This window comes from Oncorhynchus kisutch, linkage group LG12 (genome assembly GCF_002021735.2).
Source record: "Oncorhynchus kisutch isolate 150728-3 linkage group LG12, Okis_V2, whole genome shotgun sequence".
Lineage (NCBI taxonomy): Eukaryota > Metazoa > Chordata > Actinopteri > Salmoniformes > Salmonidae > Oncorhynchus > Oncorhynchus kisutch.
In genome coordinates, this window is record NC_034185.2 from 38,546,753 (window position 1) to 38,566,372 (window position 19,620).

General features: G+C 44.3%; 2 protein-coding genes across 3 annotated transcripts; one reads left to right on the forward strand and one right to left on the reverse strand.

The window, feature by feature from the left end:
* Window positions 1-1,865: 1,865 nt before the first annotated feature.
* On the forward strand, window positions 1,866-12,772 carry LOC109900977 (beta-soluble NSF attachment protein). 2 transcript variants are annotated; one of them, XM_020496920.2, is made up of 10 exons: window positions 1,866-2,099; window positions 4,809-4,888; window positions 6,123-6,239; window positions 7,424-7,470; window positions 7,963-8,040; window positions 8,250-8,390; window positions 8,540-8,644; window positions 8,774-8,842; window positions 9,063-9,113; window positions 9,331-10,879. In XM_020496920.2, the coding sequence occupies exons 1-10, from the start codon at window positions 2,002-2,004 to the stop codon at window positions 9,430-9,432; spliced, it is 888 nt and encodes a 295-aa protein (XP_020352509.1). In that variant the 5' UTR covers window positions 1,866-2,001; the 3' UTR covers window positions 9,433-10,879. The 2 variants fall into 2 exon arrangements, with proteins under 2 accessions (XP_020352509.1, XP_031693380.1); XM_031837520.1 differs by lacking the exon at window positions 7,424-7,470 and having other exon boundaries at window positions 1,898-2,099; window positions 9,331-12,772.
* On the reverse strand, window positions 12,535-19,007 carry gzf1 (GDNF-inducible zinc finger protein 1). The gene is made up of 8 exons (XM_020496922.2): window positions 18,603-19,007; window positions 17,264-18,072; window positions 16,874-17,148; window positions 16,473-16,656; window positions 15,970-16,234; window positions 15,655-15,822; window positions 15,284-15,441; window positions 12,535-15,157 (listed from the first exon to the last, which is right to left on the reverse strand). Exons 2-8 carry the CDS (start codon window positions 18,053-18,055, stop codon window positions 14,375-14,377), a joined length of 2,625 nt encoding a protein of 874 aa, XP_020352511.1. The 5' UTR covers window positions 18,056-18,072; window positions 18,603-19,007; the 3' UTR covers window positions 12,535-14,374.
* Window positions 19,008-19,620: the final 613 nt, after the last annotated feature.

Here is a 19,620-nt window from a genome sequence, read left to right on the forward strand (position 1 = left end):
CTTGGGGGTAGAAGCTGTTCAGGGTCCTGTTGGTTCCAGACTTGGTCTATTTTTTTTCCTTTGTTTAACTAGGCAAGTCAGTTAAGAACAAATTCTTATTTTCAATGATGGCCTAGGAACAGTGGGTTAACTGCCTGTTCAGGGGCAGAACGACAGATTTGTACCTTGTCAGCTCGGGGATTTGAACTTGCAACCTTTCGGTTACTAGTCCAACACTCTAACCACTAGGCTACGCTGCCACCCGAAATAATTGGTACTGGTACTGCTTGCCGTACGGGAGCAGAGACAACAGTCTATGACTTGGGTGGCTGAATTCTTTGATCATTTTTAGGGCCTGACACCACCTGGTATAGAGGTCTTGGCGGGCAGGGAGCTCGGCCCCAGTGATCTGCTGGGCCGTACACACTTGCGGTAGTGTTGTTGTATGTGTCGAACTGCTTTGCTTTATCTTGGCCAGGTCGCAGTTGTAAATGAAAACTTGTTCTCAACTAGCCTACCTGGTTAAATAAAGGTGAAATAAATAAAGATTAAGTGCCTTGCGATCATACGTAATGCAGCCAGTCAAGATGCTCTCAATGGTGCAACTTTTTGAGGATCTGAGGGCCTGTACCAAATCTTTTCAGTCTCCTGAGGGGGGAAGCGACATTGTCGTGCCTTCTTCACGACAGTGGTGGTGTATGTGGATCATGTTAATTTCTTAGTGATGTGGACACCGAGGAAGCTCTCGACCCGCGCCACTGCGGGGACAAAATCGCCTCCTTTGTCTTGCTGACTTTGAGGGAAAGTTTGTCTTGGCACCACACTGCCAGGTCCCTGACCTCCCTCAGGGGGCAGCAGGTAACCTAGTGGTTAGAGCGTTGGGCCAGTAACCAAAAGGTTGATGGATTGAATCCTGAGCTGACAAGTAAAAAATATTTTGTTTTGCCCCTGAGCAAGGCAGTTAACACACTGCTCCGAGGGCGCCGAAGACATGGATGTCGATTAAGGCAGCCCCTCGCACCTCTCTGATTCAGAGGGATTGGGTTAAATGCGGAAGACACATTTCAGTTGAAGGCATTCAGTTGTACAACTAGGTACCCCCCTTTTCCTCCCTAAGGGCAGTCTCGTCGTTGTCGGTCATCAGGCCTACCACCGTCATGCTCGTCAGCAAACTTAGTGATTGTGTTGGTGTCGTCCGCAGCCACGCAGTCATGGGTGAACAGGGAGTACGGGAGGGGACTAAGCACGCACCCCTGAGGGGTCCCTGTGTTGATGGTCAGCTTGGCCGATGTGTGGGTGCCTACACTCACCACCTGGTGGCCGGCCCATCAGGAAGTCCAGGATCCAGTTGCAGAGGGAGGTGTTCAGTCCCAGGGTCCTGAGCTTGGCGGGCACTATGGTGTTGAACGCTGAGTGGTAGTCAATGAACAGCAATCTCACATAGGTGTTCCTCTTATCCAGGTGGGAAAGGGCAGTGTGGACTGCAATTCTTTGTGTTGCTGTGTCAACATGTATGGAAGGGGGTGCCTGTATTTCTCTTTAGTTCAATGCATGCCCATCACATCTTGACAGGGGTGGTATGTATGTGGTCCAGGGTTTGAGCCATGTGTTAAGCGCCATCAGGTGCTCAATGACGTAAACAGACTCAAAATGTATTAGTTCATTTCTCATTGTCACGATAGGAGCTATTTTGCTTCCCAGAATTGGTTTTGTTCTAAGATCAGAAAGGTGTCAAAGCACGAGTATAATTTATGACCTAACTAAAGCGTGTGAAATATTACGTAACAGGGGCTTTAATGTATTTGTTTTTCAGATGGGAGTTGTAGTTTAACTGCATACAAGGTCAAGTTTTTTGTGCCTCGATGGAAACTCAAAGTACCATGATTCTCTTGGCTACTGCAAAGACACGCCTACGCTAAATAAAACCACCGACTGTAATCCTTCGGTACTAGAAGCGAATGCTGGTGTTATTTTTCTGTCTACCACTCAACGTTAGTATTTGCCCTGTTTAATAATCAGAGAATGGACAACTCTGGGAAAGAGAAGGAAGCGATTCAGCTGATGGCTGACGCCGACAAGAAAGTGAAAACGTCTGGCTCGTTCTTGGGAGGCATGTTTGGGTAAGAGCGCTTCAGCAACGACGTTGTCAATAAAGCTAACGTTCGTTAGCTAGTTTATCATCACTCCGCATGCTAACTCAGTCTCTGGGTATTAGCACAGAGCTGTTCACCATTAGAGATGAATCATTGGCACCATGCCATCGTATGTAGCTGCTCTACAATATGTCGTTATGTGACATCCTCTAAGCATGCCATAGTAAACATTTTGTCATTAAAATAACGAACTAGTTGCTAGCTACATCTTCATGCATGCTTCTGCAGACAGTCTATGTTTAACCAGCTATAGTAGCGTTAGCTACCATTGCTCCTTCTAATGAGCAAAATTAGCGAATCTAAGCCTTGAAATATGCAGGTAATGGCAATCTGTCTTTTGGGCAGTGGCTCTGATGCTAAATATCTAACTAACCACATTTTTGGATGATTTGTGCACGTACACTTAGTAAGTGACTTACTATTGTCTGCCACAAACCAGTTACATTATTCCCTTCAAGTGAATGTAAACAACCTAGAAGCAGGTCACGACTCTTGGGCCTGTGCCACGAAGGCTAAGTAACATCCCAAAGGCAGGCGATTACTCTCCATGCATACATTTGTATTATTCTTTAGCGTTTAAAAAATTCTTAATCACCCATCTGATACAGCACACCAATTCGGTCTCGACTTCTTTAACCATTTCTATGAAGTGTAATCCTATATGCCACCTTTGTGTGTGCTGTATTTATGAATGCATGTGCCTGTAATTTATTCCAATAGTAGGCCCTAGGAGTAGGTGTGTCTGCCAGTTCCAAGGCCACTGCAATGCAGGTCAGTCCGGTTCCAGTCTCTGGTGTATCTAACCAGCCAACCTTTTGATGATGTCTATTTGGCAGCCTTATCAAATTGTATTGATCACATACACATATTTAGCAGATGTTCTTGTGGGTGTAGCAAAATGCTTGTCTTCCTGGCTCCAACAGTGCGGTAGTATCTAACCATCGTCACCTGTCTGTACCCTACCTAGGGTCCTGTCTTTTGCACAATCATGTGACATGTCTGGATTTGAACCTTTATTTCACTTTTTCATTAAACTGTTTCCTTTGACATTGTCTTACATATGTGACATGATTGCCCAAAACACGGGGCCCTAATCATACCACATCAGTGAAGAGAAGAATTATGTTGCATTTGTTGTACACACACTAAGATTCAATGCATTCAGTTCCTGGCAGCCATCCAATAGTCTTCTTAATGAAATGAAATGGCTCTCAAAAGGGCCACTACGGTGAAAGCAATGGAGAGGTCTAAATCTGACACTTCTAACTCTCCATCGTTAGAGAAAAGCCTACCTGGGTGTCTGGCTTTGGGCACAGCCTTTCTACTGTACTATACCGGGGAACAACCATTAACGTGCTGTATGAGGATCATATCAGATTGAGGTAGGCCTAAAGCCTTTCATTAAATGGCAGTCGACTTTCATACCGATTTGATAGACTATGGCGATATTGTCTATATGAATGCAGGTGCCACTGTATTGAAGCCATGGGATGCAGTTTATGAGTACTTATGAGTACTTGCTTTATTACGAGTGATAGGTTCAGTACACATCATTGCATTCTGTATATGAAAGTAGACTGGCCTTCTTTGAAGTCTGGTAGGATGCATTACACTCTTTTTGTTTATAAAGCCCTGCTGCATAAACTTCCGCCGTACCTTACTTCATTGTTAACTTACAGACGTACGAGATACTACATGAGTTATTTTTTATTTTACCTTTATTTAACCAGGCAAGTCAGTTAAGAACAAATTCTTATTTTCAATGACGGCCTAGGAACAGCGGGTTAACTGCCTGTTCAGGGGCAGAACGACAGATTTGTACCTTGTCAGCTCGGGGGTTTGAACTTGCAACCTTCCGGTTACTAGTCCAACGCTCTAACCACTAGGCTACCCTGCCGCCCCTATTATGGACAAGAGCAAGATTATTTTTAGTTGTCAAACTGTAGCCAAGCATCAATCATGATGTCACTAGAATAAGATCCTCGATATTTATTGGAAAGGATAATTAAGCTCATCGCTGTGCACATTCACCACCCTGTGAAGTTCGTCATATTTTATATTCATCTGTCGCCTAATAAACTGCATGCTTTCCCGAGTCGTAGTGGGAGGACCACACAATATTTCATCGCGTGACTCCCAAGTTTGCTTCCCTGTGATGGTTATTATATACATTTTTCTACATAAAGGGGTTTCCAACAACGTTTCTTGCATAATACATTATACCGACACAAAGATCCACCTTGTCTAGCGTATTTTGTTTTGTCGGAAAGTTTACATACAAATTTGCTGCTTCCATCAGGCCTGCCGCAAATTATTATTAAAAAAAATATATATATCTGACATGTACTTTACGCGCATAAAAAGGTTGGATTGAAACCTGGTTAGTGACTGATTGGACAGCTAGAGCATCATTAGTCAAGAGTTGGAGGAAATTCCCATGGGGTCAGGGAGAGAGAGACAGAGATCAATACCGGCACCACCATCCAACATGGCCGGCTGACTGATGTCTTCTCTCAGCATAAGGGGTTTGGTCAATAATGAAAGTGCTTGGTTGATGAAAACACTGCATTGTAGTTATTTCCTATATGAGCAACTTCACCCGGATCTAAAACTGTATGATTACGTGGCATAGGGTTAACACTCAAACCTATGTATTTTGCTCTCTTCTCTCTCCAGCGGACCTCATAAAGTTGAAGAGGCTTGTGAAATGTACTGCAGAGCAGCCAACATGTTCAAGATGGCCAAGAACTGGAACGGTACACTTCTGTGTGCTCTATTTCACACTAAACATGGTTGACCTTGATTGAACGATTAGCCCATTAGTGGTTGTGACATTGTGTCAGAGTTTAGGTGTGTGTGCCTGTGCATCTCTGACGAAGGTAGTAATTCAAACTAAAGCGTTAAATGCTGTCAGTATGGGAAGTATTGACTACACAGTGCTGTGAAACAAGTATTTTCCCCCTTTCTGATTTTGTCATATTTTTCATATATTGGACACGGAATGTTATCAGATCTTTAACCGAAATCTAATATTAGATAAACGGAATCTATCTATGGAACATTCTTCCAGGAGTCTTGACCATCATCCAGGTGCTTATTGACAAATTTGAGTCGACCTTTTGGATGACATGGGTCCTGTTGTGTCTGGCGCAAACCGAACACTGCATCCCACATTAAGAACCTCGTAGCAACGGTCAGGCATGGTGGAAGTGTGATGGTTTGGGGATGCTTTGCTGCCTCACGACCTGGACGACTTGCCATCATTGAAGGAACCATGAATTCTGCTCTGAAAACAGATAATCCGTCTGTGAGCTGAAGCGCAGCTGGGTCATGCAACAAGAAAGTTATCCGAAACACACAAGCACGTCTACACCAGAACGGCTGAAAAGCAACATTTTTAAAGTTCTGGAATGGCCTAGTCAAAGTCTAGACCTAAACCCGATTTTAAGATGTTGTGGCAGGACATGAAACGAGCAGTTCACATGCAATGTTAAAGTAGTTATGCATGGAAAGGGCCAAAATTAATCCACAGATTGTGAGACTGATCAGCTACAGGAAGCATTTGGTTGAAGTTGTTTCAGCTAAACGTGTCGCAATCAGTTGAGTGTCGGGGCAATTTATTTTTCACACGGGGGGCATTGGGTGTTGCATAACTTTAATTCAACAAATGAAATAACTCCGGTTCCATTTATCTAATATTCAATTTTGGTTGAAGATCTGATAACATTCGGTGTCAGAAATATGCAAAAATAGAGCGAATCGGCACTAGGTTGACGTGTTTAAATAACAGTAGCCTACACACATGAGACTGGCAGTGTGTGCTGCCCACTCATCTGTGTGGATGGAGTCACTGTGTTTTGAAGTCCTTTAGCTGTGTGATTCCATCTATAATTCTGTAATTGCACAGCACTATTCTTGGAGGGCCTTGAGGAACAAGGTGCAATGAATGTGCTTTATGTTGAGGTTAAATGTGTTTGTGTGTGTCTCCAGCTGCTGGTAATGCCTTCTGCCAGGCGGCCCGGATCCACATGCAGCTCCAGAACAAACATGACTCGGCCACCAGCTTCATCGATGCAGGAAACGCTTTCAAAAAGGCAGACCCCAGCGGTGAGATACTGCACACCAAAAAGCCAAACTGGGCCTTTAGGCTACAGTAGTTGACCTCAAACAGCCTGCTTTAACCTTAGTTTACTACACTTCAGTCCCTTGTGAAAGGAGCAAAAACTGCTGCACATTTTCCAGGGCTAATAGAAGTCTGTGGTATGTGTCAGTCAGATCCACAGTTGTGGCTCTAGAAAGGTAACTTGAGCAGAAGGGGCTCTACGGAGAAGCTAGTCTACTGGGAAGAGTGATGATGAATTAGAATTCCCAGTCATTTCTTAGTGTTACACACGATAAGTCCAAGTCTTTCTGGTGCTGTGTCAGAAATCAGGCCCCACTGTATAGGTTGTCTGTTTGCATCTGACATGTGGGCCAACCATCTGCTCCGGGGTCAGAAGTGAGAGAGCCATGCTGTATTGCTGACCATAAACTGGGTGGTTCAAGCCCTGAATACTGATTGGCTGACAGCCGTGGTATATCAGACCGTATACCATGGGTATGACAAAACATTACATTTTTACTGCTCTAATTATGTTGGTAACCAGTTTATAATAGCTATAAGGCACCTCAGGGATTTGTGGTAAATGGCCAATATACCACGGCTAAGGGCTGTGTCCATACACTCCTCAATGCGTCGTGTCTAAGAACAGCCCTTAGCTGTAGTATATTGGCCATATACCACATGCCCTCGTGCCTTATTGCTTTACTATATTAAACTGTGACTATATTGTAAAAAGAAATGCCCTTGAGTACCGTTCAATAAATATTTACTTCGTAGAATTGAGTAGCTCCAGTGGGCTCTCCTCTTGACCTTTTGGTATGATTAAAACTGGAGTACCATCCCTGGGATGGGTATTATTGAGGTTAGCCTGCCATGTTGTCGAGAGTGGATTTAATAATAAACCCACCCACCGGTGGTGGTGGTGCTGGAATTATAACCTACTGTAGATGAAATGCCCAGCCAGCCACAAGGAAAAATAAGATTTAAAGTGATGCAACCTTGATCCACGAGACCTTGATCCACGAGAGAATCGTAAACGCAAGAGCATGCATTGTTTCTTTCACTACTTTCCAATTTTCAGAAATCTCCTTTTGGATTGTTTACCTTTTGACGTTATGTACTCATGTAAACTACCCTAATACTGTCTGTCACTCTTAACTCTCCCCTCTTCCTTTAATGCTGCCAATAGAGGCTATCAAGTGCTTAAACGCAGCTGTTGATATATACACAGACATGGTAAGACAGACGCTCACAGACGAGGACATGCATGGCCAGAACCATATAATACATTGTCATGGTTCGTCATCACCAGTGTTCATGAATGACCGATTATTTTCCTTGTCAGAATTCCTTTTCGCTGTAGTTGTAAAACTGTTCTGATGATGCAGGTTGTACTATTTCATTCCAATGCTCTTCTCTCAATGGCACCCTCCCTATAGTATAGCCCAGCCCCCTTGAAGATGCTCCTCTCTGTTTCAAAAGAGAGTGCTGTATTGCGTGGAGTAGCTTACGAAGGCCATTTCAACTGCAATGTTTGTATTGTGATGCAAGGCTAGATTTTAAAGTACTTGGTTTCTCTGCAAAGCCCGTTCTTAGTAATGATTTCTCTCCTCTCCCTAAAGCCACTTAGTAACGATCAGGGTCCAGAGCATTTCCTGGTCTGGTCACGTAGTAAGGTAAAACTCCCGGCCCCAGTATTGATTCCTGTCCTGTGTTTGGCTCGTCCAGGGAAGGTTCACCATCGCAGCCAAACACCACATCACCATCGCAGAGATCTACGAGTCAGAACTGGTGGATATAGAGAAGGTGCGTTTTGAATATGTTTGTGCGTGTCGTCGTATATGGTTATTGGACTAGTGAAGGTGTCTGAAGACATAGAATATTTGGAATAGTTCACCAAATTCTCGCCGTCTCATTTCCTTATTGGTTTACATTAGAAAGAAAATCCATTATTTTGCCTTTTCTGGACCTCTACTCAGTGTTTTGGTTCCCATTTCCCGCTGGTCCTGCTCTAGGCCATCGCCCACTATGAGCAGGCAGCAGACTACTACAAAGGAGAGGAGTCCAACAGTTCTGCAAACAAGTGTCTACTGAAGGTGGGGGCCTACGCCGCTCAGTTGGAACAGTACGCAAAGGCCATCGAGATCTACGAACAGGTGTGTGTGTGTGTGTCACCTCGGCATGCTTGTGGGTGCATGTGTGTCTGAACAGAAACTGATTTGTATATCAATGGTTTCCCAATGAAATTGATGAACCCAGTGAATTGACTGTGTGTGTGTGTGTGTGTGTGTGTGTGTGTTACCAGGTTGGATCCAGCACCATGGATAACCCCCTGCTGAAATACAGTGCCAAAGAGTACTTCTTCAAAGCCTCTCTGTGTCACTTCATCGTGGATGAACTTAACGCCAAAGTCAGTCGGCAGCGTCATGTCACCTAGACCATAAGGGGTTCAGTGCCCTTCTGATTTGTAAATGAAGCAGTCCTCTGACTTAGTGCTTTGTATGAAGGAAAACTGCATTTGATTTTTTTTTTTCTGCAGCTTGCTGTCGAGAAGTACGAAGAGATGTTCCCAGCCTTCTCTGACTCAAGAGAGTGCAAGCTGTTGAAGGTATATCACTGACCCCATCTAAAGCCTTTGATTTGTTAATTGTATCCCTTTATGGTGTTGATCATGGTAATATATGAAAGTTATATTGTGCAAAGTTCACTAGATCTCAAAGCGCTTCCATGGGATGTGGTTATGTCATCCACTACTACTGTGTAGCACCTGCACGACAGCCATTTTGCAGAAGCAATCTGACAAGCTACTGTAAATCACTGTTTTACAGAAACTCCTGGATGCTCATGAGGAACAGAACTGTGAAGCTTTCACAGAAGCAGTAAGTCTAAATGGCTCATTGATTCACAGGGCGGGCTGTTTTTTCCCTTTGGGAAAAAATGGAGGTCTGATGTCGTTGCCTATCATTGGATTGGTGAAAGCCCTCGACTCCAGTACATGGCATTCACAAATGCAGTCATGCCAGATCAGTAAATTATTTAAGGAAAGTATTTGAAGAATAGTTAGATTTAATCTAATTCCCTTTCGATTTCCCTCAGATTAAAGAGTTTGACTCCATCTCTCGTCTGGACCAATGGCAGACCACCATGCTGCTGCGCATCAAGAAGACCATCCAAGGGGATGAGGGAGACCTGAAGTGAGACCACGACAGGGGGAACACAGCACCGCGGGGCGCACACATGGCATGCCACCCCTCTCCACGACTTCACCCCTCATCCCATATTGTTTTTGTGCAATGACTCAGTCCAGGTTCTTACATACAGAATGTCCAGTTAGTTAAATCCGCTGCAATGTCTAGTCCAGGGGTCTAACTTTTGGGGAGGGATTTGAGGTTTTGGGCAGCTAAAAAAAATTGTTTAATTTAGCAAATCTGTTCCCAAGTATTCCCACAAATTTAAAAAAGGGATATGTGATCGTGTATCAATGCAATGAAGGTGTGAAATTATTTTATTATTTTATTTTCAAATACAATCTCTTTTTGGGCTTCGTTGTGGTAAATTTGCAGTGTACAAATGATTAGCATTATGTTCTGGCCCCGAAACCATCCGCTCCTACAAAAATGATCCTGCGTCTGAATCTAGCTGCCTACCCCGGTGTAGGCCTTTATAAAGACTTATGTATACTCTGTTGAATTCTATTATATCAGTGCTCTCTTATTATCACCAAACTCTAGTTAGGATGTGGGTCCAGTCGCACCTCTTTCTGGAGGATAGATCTGATGCGTTTCCTGTTTAGTGGTGAGTGAACTTCTGAGAAGGGCAGAGAGGCATTCTAATTCCAAGGCATTGACCACTGATGTTAGTATTGAGTGCTCAAAACACTGCATGATTTGTACAGTTGTAATTCATGAATCTATTAGGTTCAACAGGTGTGACTATTCATCTAGGAATTAGTCTTTTAAATGTATATTGTGTTTGCTTGGCTTCCAGCTGAAAAGTCTTACAAGGGAAATGTTCATTACTTATATATCATAAATGGTTCTTGTAAACAAAGGTAATCCAGCCTGAGATGACACAATGAATTGTTTCGTATTTAAAATTTAAAAAATATTATTCTTGAAATGGACAATTGATAGAAATACAAACCATTCATGCCCAGAAAGTATATTTTGCTTAGTTGGTATTTTTTTTCTCCATATTTCTTATTCTGCATTATGAGGTTATCTACACAATCTGCCTATGTGAGGCGACTTCCTAAATCTGCTTGTAAATGATTATTTTTTTAAACGCAGAGCTAAGAAAATCCCGTACCCTCTTGTAAGAGCAGTTTCACTTCTTAACTCCAGCTTTGTTCTTTCATTGTCACTCATGTTGATGTACTATGTGTCGTGAAGTTGTAACCATGTTGGTGTTTGCTAGTGCATCCTCTAGCTGACAACTAGCAGAGCTGCAGTTCTTTGTGTGTATCGGTAATAGTGTTGCGCAACATTTCCTAGTAGTGATGAGCTGCGGCAAGGTTTTTACTGAGTGCCCCACAACGTAGGGGGCAGTCAGCCTGCGTATCAAGCTTCTTTCAGATGGAATGGTGCTCTTTTCTTTTTATTTGGTCTGTGTCACAAAATTAACTAAATAAAATTATTTATCATTCTGTGGGTCTCTACTGATATTGCTGTTTTGTCAAACTTAGTCCACGCAATTTGAAAATGATATGTGCATGTATATTTTAAGTTGTATTAGTGATCATGTTAGGAGTAAATGTCAAAACATGTTGCACAAAAGAAACCATGAATTAAGCATACTTTAGGCAGAGATTATGATTGCGGGTTATAGACCTTGCAGTTTTTTCCCCGACCAAGGCTATTTCCGAGTAAACCAACATATGCCGCGTCGACCGTGAATGGGGTCTCAGCGGAATCATTGCCTTGAATGATACATTTATACCCAAACAAGATTGCAACCGTACCATGTATTGTTTATAGCTTCGTTTTAGGTCTGGAACGCACCTTTCTGGTAAAAATAGTTATACATTGCTGAGGTGTACTCACTTGATGCAAGCTCAAATACATAGTACAAATGGTATGAAAATACATAGATTTTTTTTCCTATTCAACAAAATTCGGACTTAAAATGACATGTTTTTTCTAAATATAGGAACAATCGAATAAACAACTTACCAAGCTAACATATGTAATTGTTTTAAAATGATAATAGCAAGGATCATTTAGCTATTAGATTTAGACTCGCTAGACCCCTCAGACTCAACTCTGGACCTCAAAGCCAGTTCCACTGTTGTCTTTCATCATTCCCCCTCTAATCGGGGACTGATTTAAACCTAGGACACCAGGTGTATGCAATTCATTATCAGGTAGAACAGAAAACCAGCAGGCTTCCGAAATGTGGACCGGAGGCTCAGTACGGAGGATGTGACGCAAATGCGGCGCCTCCGGAGGCTTTCGGAGAGCAAATCGAACTCCATACCGCATCGCCGTGTGCCTCCCAAATTATGTAACAATGTGAAGGTCTCCTTATAGCTCTGTATAGATCCGCATCGACATGAATAGTTGATGCTAGGTGGGGGGCCGGAGGTCCTGTATAAATACAAACCCACTTCCTTGACAACAGCTCTGCTCCGTGAAGAAGTGTGAATGTTCTGACCTCTGCGGAGGCTGCGTCGCAGTAAACGCTGTACATCCACTGCAGACATCAGATTGACCAATCAGAGCCTTTAAGAGTTGAATACCCTTGCACTCGACCAGGGTTGTCAAACTCATTCCATGGGCCTAGTGTCAGCATTTTTTTTGTGTGTACTAATTAGGGCCCTTAATTCATCAATCAAGTACAAGGGAGGAGCAAAACCCACAGCCACTCGGCTCTCTGTGGAATGAGTTTGACACCTGTGCACTAGACTGTCCCCTTTCATATTCTGTCTCCCAGAGGGAGAGTAAATCGATTATTTGTCTGGATAGGCCAGAAAGTGTGACACGTTACTCCCTATGCGGTCTGAAACCTGACACTTCCAGGTGCGTTCTGCTGAGAGTGGTAGCGGAGTGCAGACAGATAAATCTTCCGAGGCACTGAACCCTACGACGTTCACATATGGCTTTGTACACCAAAATATCAGTTGGAACCTGTTCAGAACTGCTCAATATTTGAGAGGTTAAAATCCGCAATACCTAGAACTCACAATCCGATTCAATCCCAGCCTAAATTTCAAAGAGGCAACCCCATAACGTTTCGTCAACAGAGTAGAGGACAGACATCAAATATGAATTCAGACCCAATAAATAGACAATAAATAGCCACTTTCATATGTATATGGACAGTGAAGCTACACATTTTAATTTGGCTCTATACTCCAGCATTTTTGGATGAGAGCAAATGTCTCATATGGGGCAACAGTACAGAATGTCACTTTTTATTTGAGGGTATTTTAATACTCTGTGTTAAGTTTTGCCTGATAGGAACTGAATGGTGAATGGAGTAATTGTATTTCTGAGTATATAAGATGTTTCAGAACACTTCAAAATGAATCCGGATAATGCCATGATTAAGAAAAATCATGAATGAATAATGACTAGTGAGAAGGTTACAGAACATGCTACCCTGACCATTAACATGGGAGTATTTTTTTTTTTTTGGGGGGGGGGTGATCTTTGTGCCGCTAACTTTCTCACTCATCATTATTCATGATTAATTTATGAATGATCCATAATCATGGTAGCATCCACATTCATGTAGAAATGTTCAAAAACATCCTTATTTACAATAAAAGTCACTCCAAAATGACAATACATGATTCACCATACAGTTCACTGGTCAAAACATAACCCAAAACAAACTGCAAATGCATCCAATGAGTTTGTAGTCACAAACTTAACATAGTCATTGCGTGCTACAAATATGGAACCAAATACTACACTTTTGACAACTTTAATACACTATAAGTGAATGTGTCCAAATACTTATGACTTCTTCCAATGGGAGGGACTAGAGTCAGTGGTGCCAGGGAAACAGCCTCTCCCTCAAAGTCAGCAAAACCAAGCAGCTGATTATGGACTACAGGAAACAAGGAGAGGAGCACGCCACTATTGTCATCGGCCGGGCTGCAGTGGAGAAGGGTAAAAAGCTTCAAGTTCCTCAGCGTGCACATTACAGAGAACCGGACATGATGCAATCACACCCCCGCCGTGGTTTTAGCAGCAGTGTCTCTCAAACCTCAGGCGCCTGAAGACATTCAGCACGGGCCCTCGGATCCTAAAGAAGTTGAACAATCGAGAGCCTCTTGAATGGCTGCATCGCCGCCTGGTACGGCAAACGCACCGCCCTCAACCGGAAGGCCCTACAGAGGTTGGTGCGGACGACCTAATGAATAACTGAGGGCGAGCTCCTTGCCCTCCAGTACATCTACACCAGCCCGTGTCTTAGGAAGGCCCCAAAGATCTTTAAGGACTCCAGTCACCCGAGTCATGGACTGTTCACTGTTACCATCTGGCAAGTAGTATCCGAGTATTGGGTCTCGGACTAACAGGCTCAGAGACAGCTTCTACCACCAGGCCATCAGACTGCTAAAAATCCAAACCTAGCGGACCCCCTGCACAGATCTGCACCGTAGAGACTATTTGCATTAGGCACCTTAGAAATGATTTGCACTACACACATATTCAACCCTTCCACACAAACACCCATAAACACACAAACACCTATAAACACACACACAAGCACTGAGCTCACACTCAATTCTGCTGTTCTAGTACTATTGATTCCACAACCCACTTTATATTTGTAAATAGTGTAAATACAGTCCATTATTACTACTCATATTGCCTCTTTTACTACTTGTTATTTTCTACTTGACTCTTCACTGTTATTGTTGATTGATGTACTGCATTGAGGAAGCTAGGGCAAACATTTCACTGCACCTTGTATACCAGCTGTAAACTGTGTACGTGACGAATACATTTGATTTGATTTCGATACAGTGCTTTCAATTTGTACACGGAAAAAAGGTAGTGTCCTGTTGTCGCCTCGCATGAAACATTTGACCTCAAAATCCAAAATGCTGGAGTATAGAGCCAAATTAAAGGAATTATCTTCAGTGCCCAAATGCATACGGAAGGGAGTGTACATTGAAATACATGCCAACCTACACCACAGTATCTTCAGTGGACACCTCCAGGTCTTCCACAGTACCAATGTCCTCTGGTACACTGTGTTGTTCCTCATTAGAGACAGCAGCGCTCGGTGTCTCAGTCTCCAGTTCTGATGTCTGCACTGTAACACACTCCTCAGAGATAGGGGCACACTCTGAAATGGCCTCCTCGGGATCCGCAATGGCCGTCGTATCTGAACACGGCCCAGCTTCCAAATCTGGAGCCAAGATGGTCTGCGACACCGCAGTTTCCAGAACACATGAAGTTGAAAGACTGCTCTCGGAAACTGGGGCAAATATGGCCCCTGAAACAGTGACTGGGACAGAGACAGACACAGTCTGGACAGGGAGGACGCCAGAGGAGGACGAGGACACAGAGATGGAGGACATAGAGACAGGGATAGTAAAGGGGACAGAGACAGTGGATCCATCCAGAGAGATGACACTGGCCCCGGTGCAGTCTGTGGTGACGATGGGTAGCTGGGTCCCAGCCGGCATCTCTGTCTGGATGACCGTGAACCCACCCAGGGTGGTGTGGCTAACCAGGGCGATGGTCCCTGGGTCGCCCCAGCTGGCTGAGAGGGTGATGGGCTCACCAGGAACCAATATGGTCCCCTCCTGGAGCCTACCTCCAGCTCCACTATCCCCTTCCACCTCCCGAACCACAGTCTCTACTTTAACCTTTCTACCAAGGCTTCTGGGTTTCTTAGTCTTTTTCTCCATGTTGTCCTTGAGGACCACCAGGTAGTTCTTCCATGGAGTGTTTTGGTCGTGAGTCTGTGGAATAAAGTGTACATCTTCAAATAACAGGCGTTTTGCAGCACATATCAATGTCTCCAACATGACGTATCGCACACATTTGAGTATTGAAACAAGTGTTGTTGCAGTAGTGTAGTAACGCACCATGGTGTGCCTGCGTACGGTGGACTTGTCCGTGAAGGTACGGTTGCAGAGGCCACACATGTAGGGCTTCTCCCCTGTATGAATCCTCTGGTGCCTCTGGAGGGCATTCAGCTGGGTGAACTGCTTATCACAATCTGTACAGTGGTATGGACGCTCACCTGAGACAGTTACACACACAGGTCAGACAGGGGTTAAAGGGCAAGGGTCAGCAGAGGAAGACATTTTCAAGGGGTAATAATTCACTATAAAATGCAAGATACCAAACTATTAGACGGTAGTAGCAATGTGTCTTGTGATGACTAACCGTAACATTCGATGCAGTCAGCACGAAAATAAAATGGCTACATTAGGTGTAATAACGCAGTGGTTACCTGTGTGTATCTTCATATGCTGGTGGAGGGAGTTTCTCTGGGCGAAGGCCCGACCACATTGTTCACACTTGTAAGGCCTGGAGCCTGTGTGGATTCTGGAGTGGTGTTTCAGGTATTCTTTAGAGGCAAAGCTTTTCCCACAGCTCTCACACATAAAAGGCTTCTCTCCTGGTAGGCCAAACAAAACAGATTGGTTTAGACTGGTTTGTGTAGATCTAAGAAACAGTGTAAAAAATCCTGATTAAATCAGGAAAAGCCAAACCTAGCAGCTTTAAAAAATGTACAGTGCATCTGTGTAAGAAGTGAAAGTCTTACCCGTGTGGGCCCTTTTGTGATAGGACAACATGTGGTTCTGGGTGAACCTCGCATCACACTGGTCACAGGCGAAAGGCTTCTCTCCTGTGTGAGTCCTGCGGTGTGTCTTGAGGGCTGAGCTCTGGGAGAACTTGGCTTCACAGTCAGTGCAAGAGTAGGGCTTGTCTCCTGTGTGCGTTCTCTCGTGTAGCGTCAACGCTGTCTTAGAGCTCAGCGCCTTGTTACACACAAGACAGGTGTGTCGCTCGCCGCCTCCCTCGTGCACCTAGACGTAGAAAAGAGTCAATATTTATCGTATCAATTAATGATTAGTCTTGCAGCAAATTGAAAAGTATATACCATATTCACATTTTGCCCTTTGACCAGACCCACATGGGTTTAGCCACCGACGGCTCTGGTCAAAAGTTGTGCCCTACGTGGGGAACAGGGCGTCAATCGAGAGAATCCTACATAAAAGTGTTACAAAAGCAGTCCCAAGTCCTCTGACTCGGACCCATCCCAACCTGTCGTCGGTGGCGCGTCACGTCCTTCTTGCGTTTGAAGGTCTTGGTGCAGACGTCACAGGGGAACAGCCTTTCGTCACTGTGGACGTGTCTCTGGTGGATCTTCAGGTTGCAGCGGTTGGCGAAGGTCTGCTGGCAGGTGTCACAACGGTACGTCACCTCCCCCTGCACACTGTGGCTCGTCCTGGTGGTCATGGTAACAATGTAGTTATTAGAGACGTGATCAGGACAACAATGACAATAGTTGAGAGCTCAGGTTTCCTAACCCCTTTACAAGTGCTCAAAGCACTTTACATTGTACAGTACAGAGTAGGTCTACATTTGTCTTCTCTCATTTTCAAACCCACCCATTCATGATCCAACGAATGTCTAACTAATGTGTAATATCCAACTCCACCTACTTGATGTGCTTCAGGTAGCTCTTCTCATAGTGGAAGGTCCGTTGACATTTGTCACACTTGTATTGAGTGTCAATACGTCTGGATGATTTGTTGGTGGCACGCTCCTCTCCCTCCTCCTCACCCTCCTCTTCCTTGCTGGGCAAGAAGAGGGAGTCATCTGGACAATCCTCTGGTATATCTCCCTCTTCCACCTCATCTTCATCATCAACGTCTGTCGACTCCAGTCCCGCACCCCCCTTTTCAGGCAGCGGCTCTGGAAGGGCCTCTTCTGCCCCCTGTGTAATAACAATAATCGTCAAGATCAATTGGACAGCACTTTTGTCTAGATGTTTTAAATGCTTTACTACACGCCTCATCCGCCAAATCAAAGCATCAAAACATTGTACCTACCCGTGTGTTGTAAGTGTTCTCCTCCTGACTGGTTGTCTGAGTGTTGTTGTCAGGCAGATCTTCCATCTGCGCCATGGTCTGGTCCTTCATCTTCCTCACATACTTCTTCTTAGGAATGTCAATGAAGACTCTGCGCCCTGCCAGCCTGTTACTCCTCCTCCCAGAGACCTCAGTGTCTTTATTCACCTCTGACCTCTCCTCCTCGGCTGTGACCGCGACCTTTGCCCTTTTCTCCCCTCTCTCTGGTTTGGTTGGAGGGGTCAGCCTCTTGGTGGAGGCTATTTTGGGAACTTTGTTGACTCCGACCCCCAGCGCCCCATCCTCCTCGCCTACATCATACAAATCAGCTTCCAGGTCTTGTGACATGGATGCCTCAACCCTGTGCAGACTCAAGCTGCCTTCATAGAGAACCGAGCTGCAGGCCTGGACAAGGCTCTTACACTCCAACAGTGTCGCCACTTCATGTATTACACCAATCTTGTCTTTAGCAAACTCTTTATCCACCTCCAGTTTGCCAGTGTATACATATTCCAAGAACCTGGTGAAATCAGTGGTTCGAACGTTCCCCAAGAATAGTTTCTTGGGTGGGTCCGGTGCCAGTAGGATGTTCTTGAAGTAGCCGCTGGAGGCAGCTAGGACCGCCTGGTGAGCCTCAAACTCTTCCAGCTCACCCTGGAAGTCCACCTGGACTGTGACATCGCACAGGTGACCATGTAGTCTGAGCTGGTGCAGAGACTGAAGCATGTCCTCATGGTGGAAGGCTGAGGAGAGTTGGACCACTTGGTCACTCATGGTTCATACTGTTGATGCTGATAAGACAAATGTTATAAAAACAGATCAATGGTAGCAAAGTAATCCATTCCTGGCTAAAGTTAACTTTTTTTGTGTTGTTGTTGGAGTGACCTTGTGGACTTATAACGTTACAGTGACGTTAGCTAGCTAGATCTATTCACTTAGCTTGCTAGCTATATAACGTTATGGTTAAGGCCTGTGCTTGGGGATAGCTTAACATAGCTAACGTTAGGTGGCTGGCTAGATGGAAAAAGCAGCTGGCTAGGCAAGCTCAAAAACGAGTTTGACTCAATCAGCTGCTCATGTTTCGACTGGCCAGCCGTCAAAATCGGAGTAACGTTAGCGCACAAGCGAGTTAGCATCAAGCTAACGTTAAGCTTACTAGACTGAGCCGCGGCAATAAGTTAGCTAGTCAAAAGACAGAAAAAACAGCTGATGGTTGTTTTTCCACGAAACACTTTCTTTTGCAGTGTTTCGGTTATGATCAGCAAGCAACAGCGGAATATGTGCAATGAACGTGTACGCATCACAACCAACTCTTTCTTACCGTAAGCTCGGTAAAATGGCAGCCCTTCACAAATGGAGCACAGCGAAAGTATTTCCTGTAAAATCTGCACCCGAAATCGAGAGATCCGTTTTCACTTCGGCCATGTTGGATAGATTCGGTCCGCTTCGGATAATTTGGGATAGGTTCTAAGTACCTGTTTCAAATGTTCACAAGGAACGTCAGAACAAAAGCGACTCTGGATCAGTTCTTAGGGTCATTCGAACGTGTTTCTAGAAATAACTAGACATCAAAATGAAATAAATCATTATTAGTCTATTCGGCTCATGGTGTCGCGGTACCTTTGCAAATGCAAAAAAAAATAACAATGTATTTGTCATTATGTAGAAGAAGAAAATAACATCTTCAGACGCATATCAATTGCATTGCCATTTTTTTTAAATTCATAGATAATAGATTAATAATGTATTTTGTAAATCACAGTGTCCACATGGTGGTGCCCTTTCATTGTATTTCAATATTGTGCGATTAGAAGCCCCCGTCTTGCCTCTGCAGAGAATAGATAAGTGCAAACTGTACTTATGGTCTTTTGTCTGGGTCTTGATTATTTCAGGGGTGTAAGTGCTGGGCTGAAACAAAAGCCCGCCCAACCAGTAATTGAATCCCTGGTATATGCATTTCTGAGCTTCTTGTCAAATTTAGACATTTTGGATGAGAGGAGCAATAAAACAGAAGCCTTCAGAGTTGATTCCACTTGAACTCGATCCAACACACAAATCAGCCCCACGTTTTCCAGACTGTAGACCGTCATTCCAAGGCTGTACGCTAAGATACTTTAGGAGGAATCACTGGGGGCCTGTGCAGCTGCCAGTGGAGTTTTATTGTCAGAGGAAATCCATATACCTTACATTTCCCTTAATGACTTCTGCAAGCGTTCAGCCTCTTCAGGTAGTGGTGAGTCACCCTGCTAGTGCTCTACTGAGGACAGGAGGCTGTGGTTTTCATCTCTGGCCTGGAGACTAGCTACCACGTCTTTCTGTCTATCACACAGTCGCACACA

Excerpts from the sequence above, each read along its gene's own strand:
- LOC109900977 (XM_020496920.2), top strand. The coding sequence starts at position 2,002 with ATGGACAACTCTGGGAAAGAGAAGGAAGCGATTCAGCTGATGGCTGAC. Across the intron at positions 2,100-4,808 it reads TTCTTGGGAGGCATGTTTGG|CGGACCTCATAAAGTTGAAG; the intron begins GTAAGAGCGCTT and ends TTCTCTCTCCAG. Across the intron at positions 4,889-6,122 it reads GATGGCCAAGAACTGGAACG|CTGCTGGTAATGCCTTCTGC; the intron begins GTACACTTCTGT and ends GTGTGTCTCCAG.
- gzf1 (XM_020496922.2), bottom strand. The coding sequence starts at position 18,055 with ATGAGTGACCAAGTGGTCCAACTCTCCTCAGCCTTCCACCATGAGGAC. Across the intron at positions 17,149-17,263 it reads AGAACACTTACAACACACGG|GGGGCAGAAGAGGCCCTTCC; the intron begins GTAGGTACAATG and ends GTTATTACACAG. Across the intron at positions 16,657-16,873 it reads AGCTACCTGAAGCACATCAA|GACGAGCCACAGTGTGCAGG; the intron begins GTAGGTGGAGTT and ends CATGACCACCAG.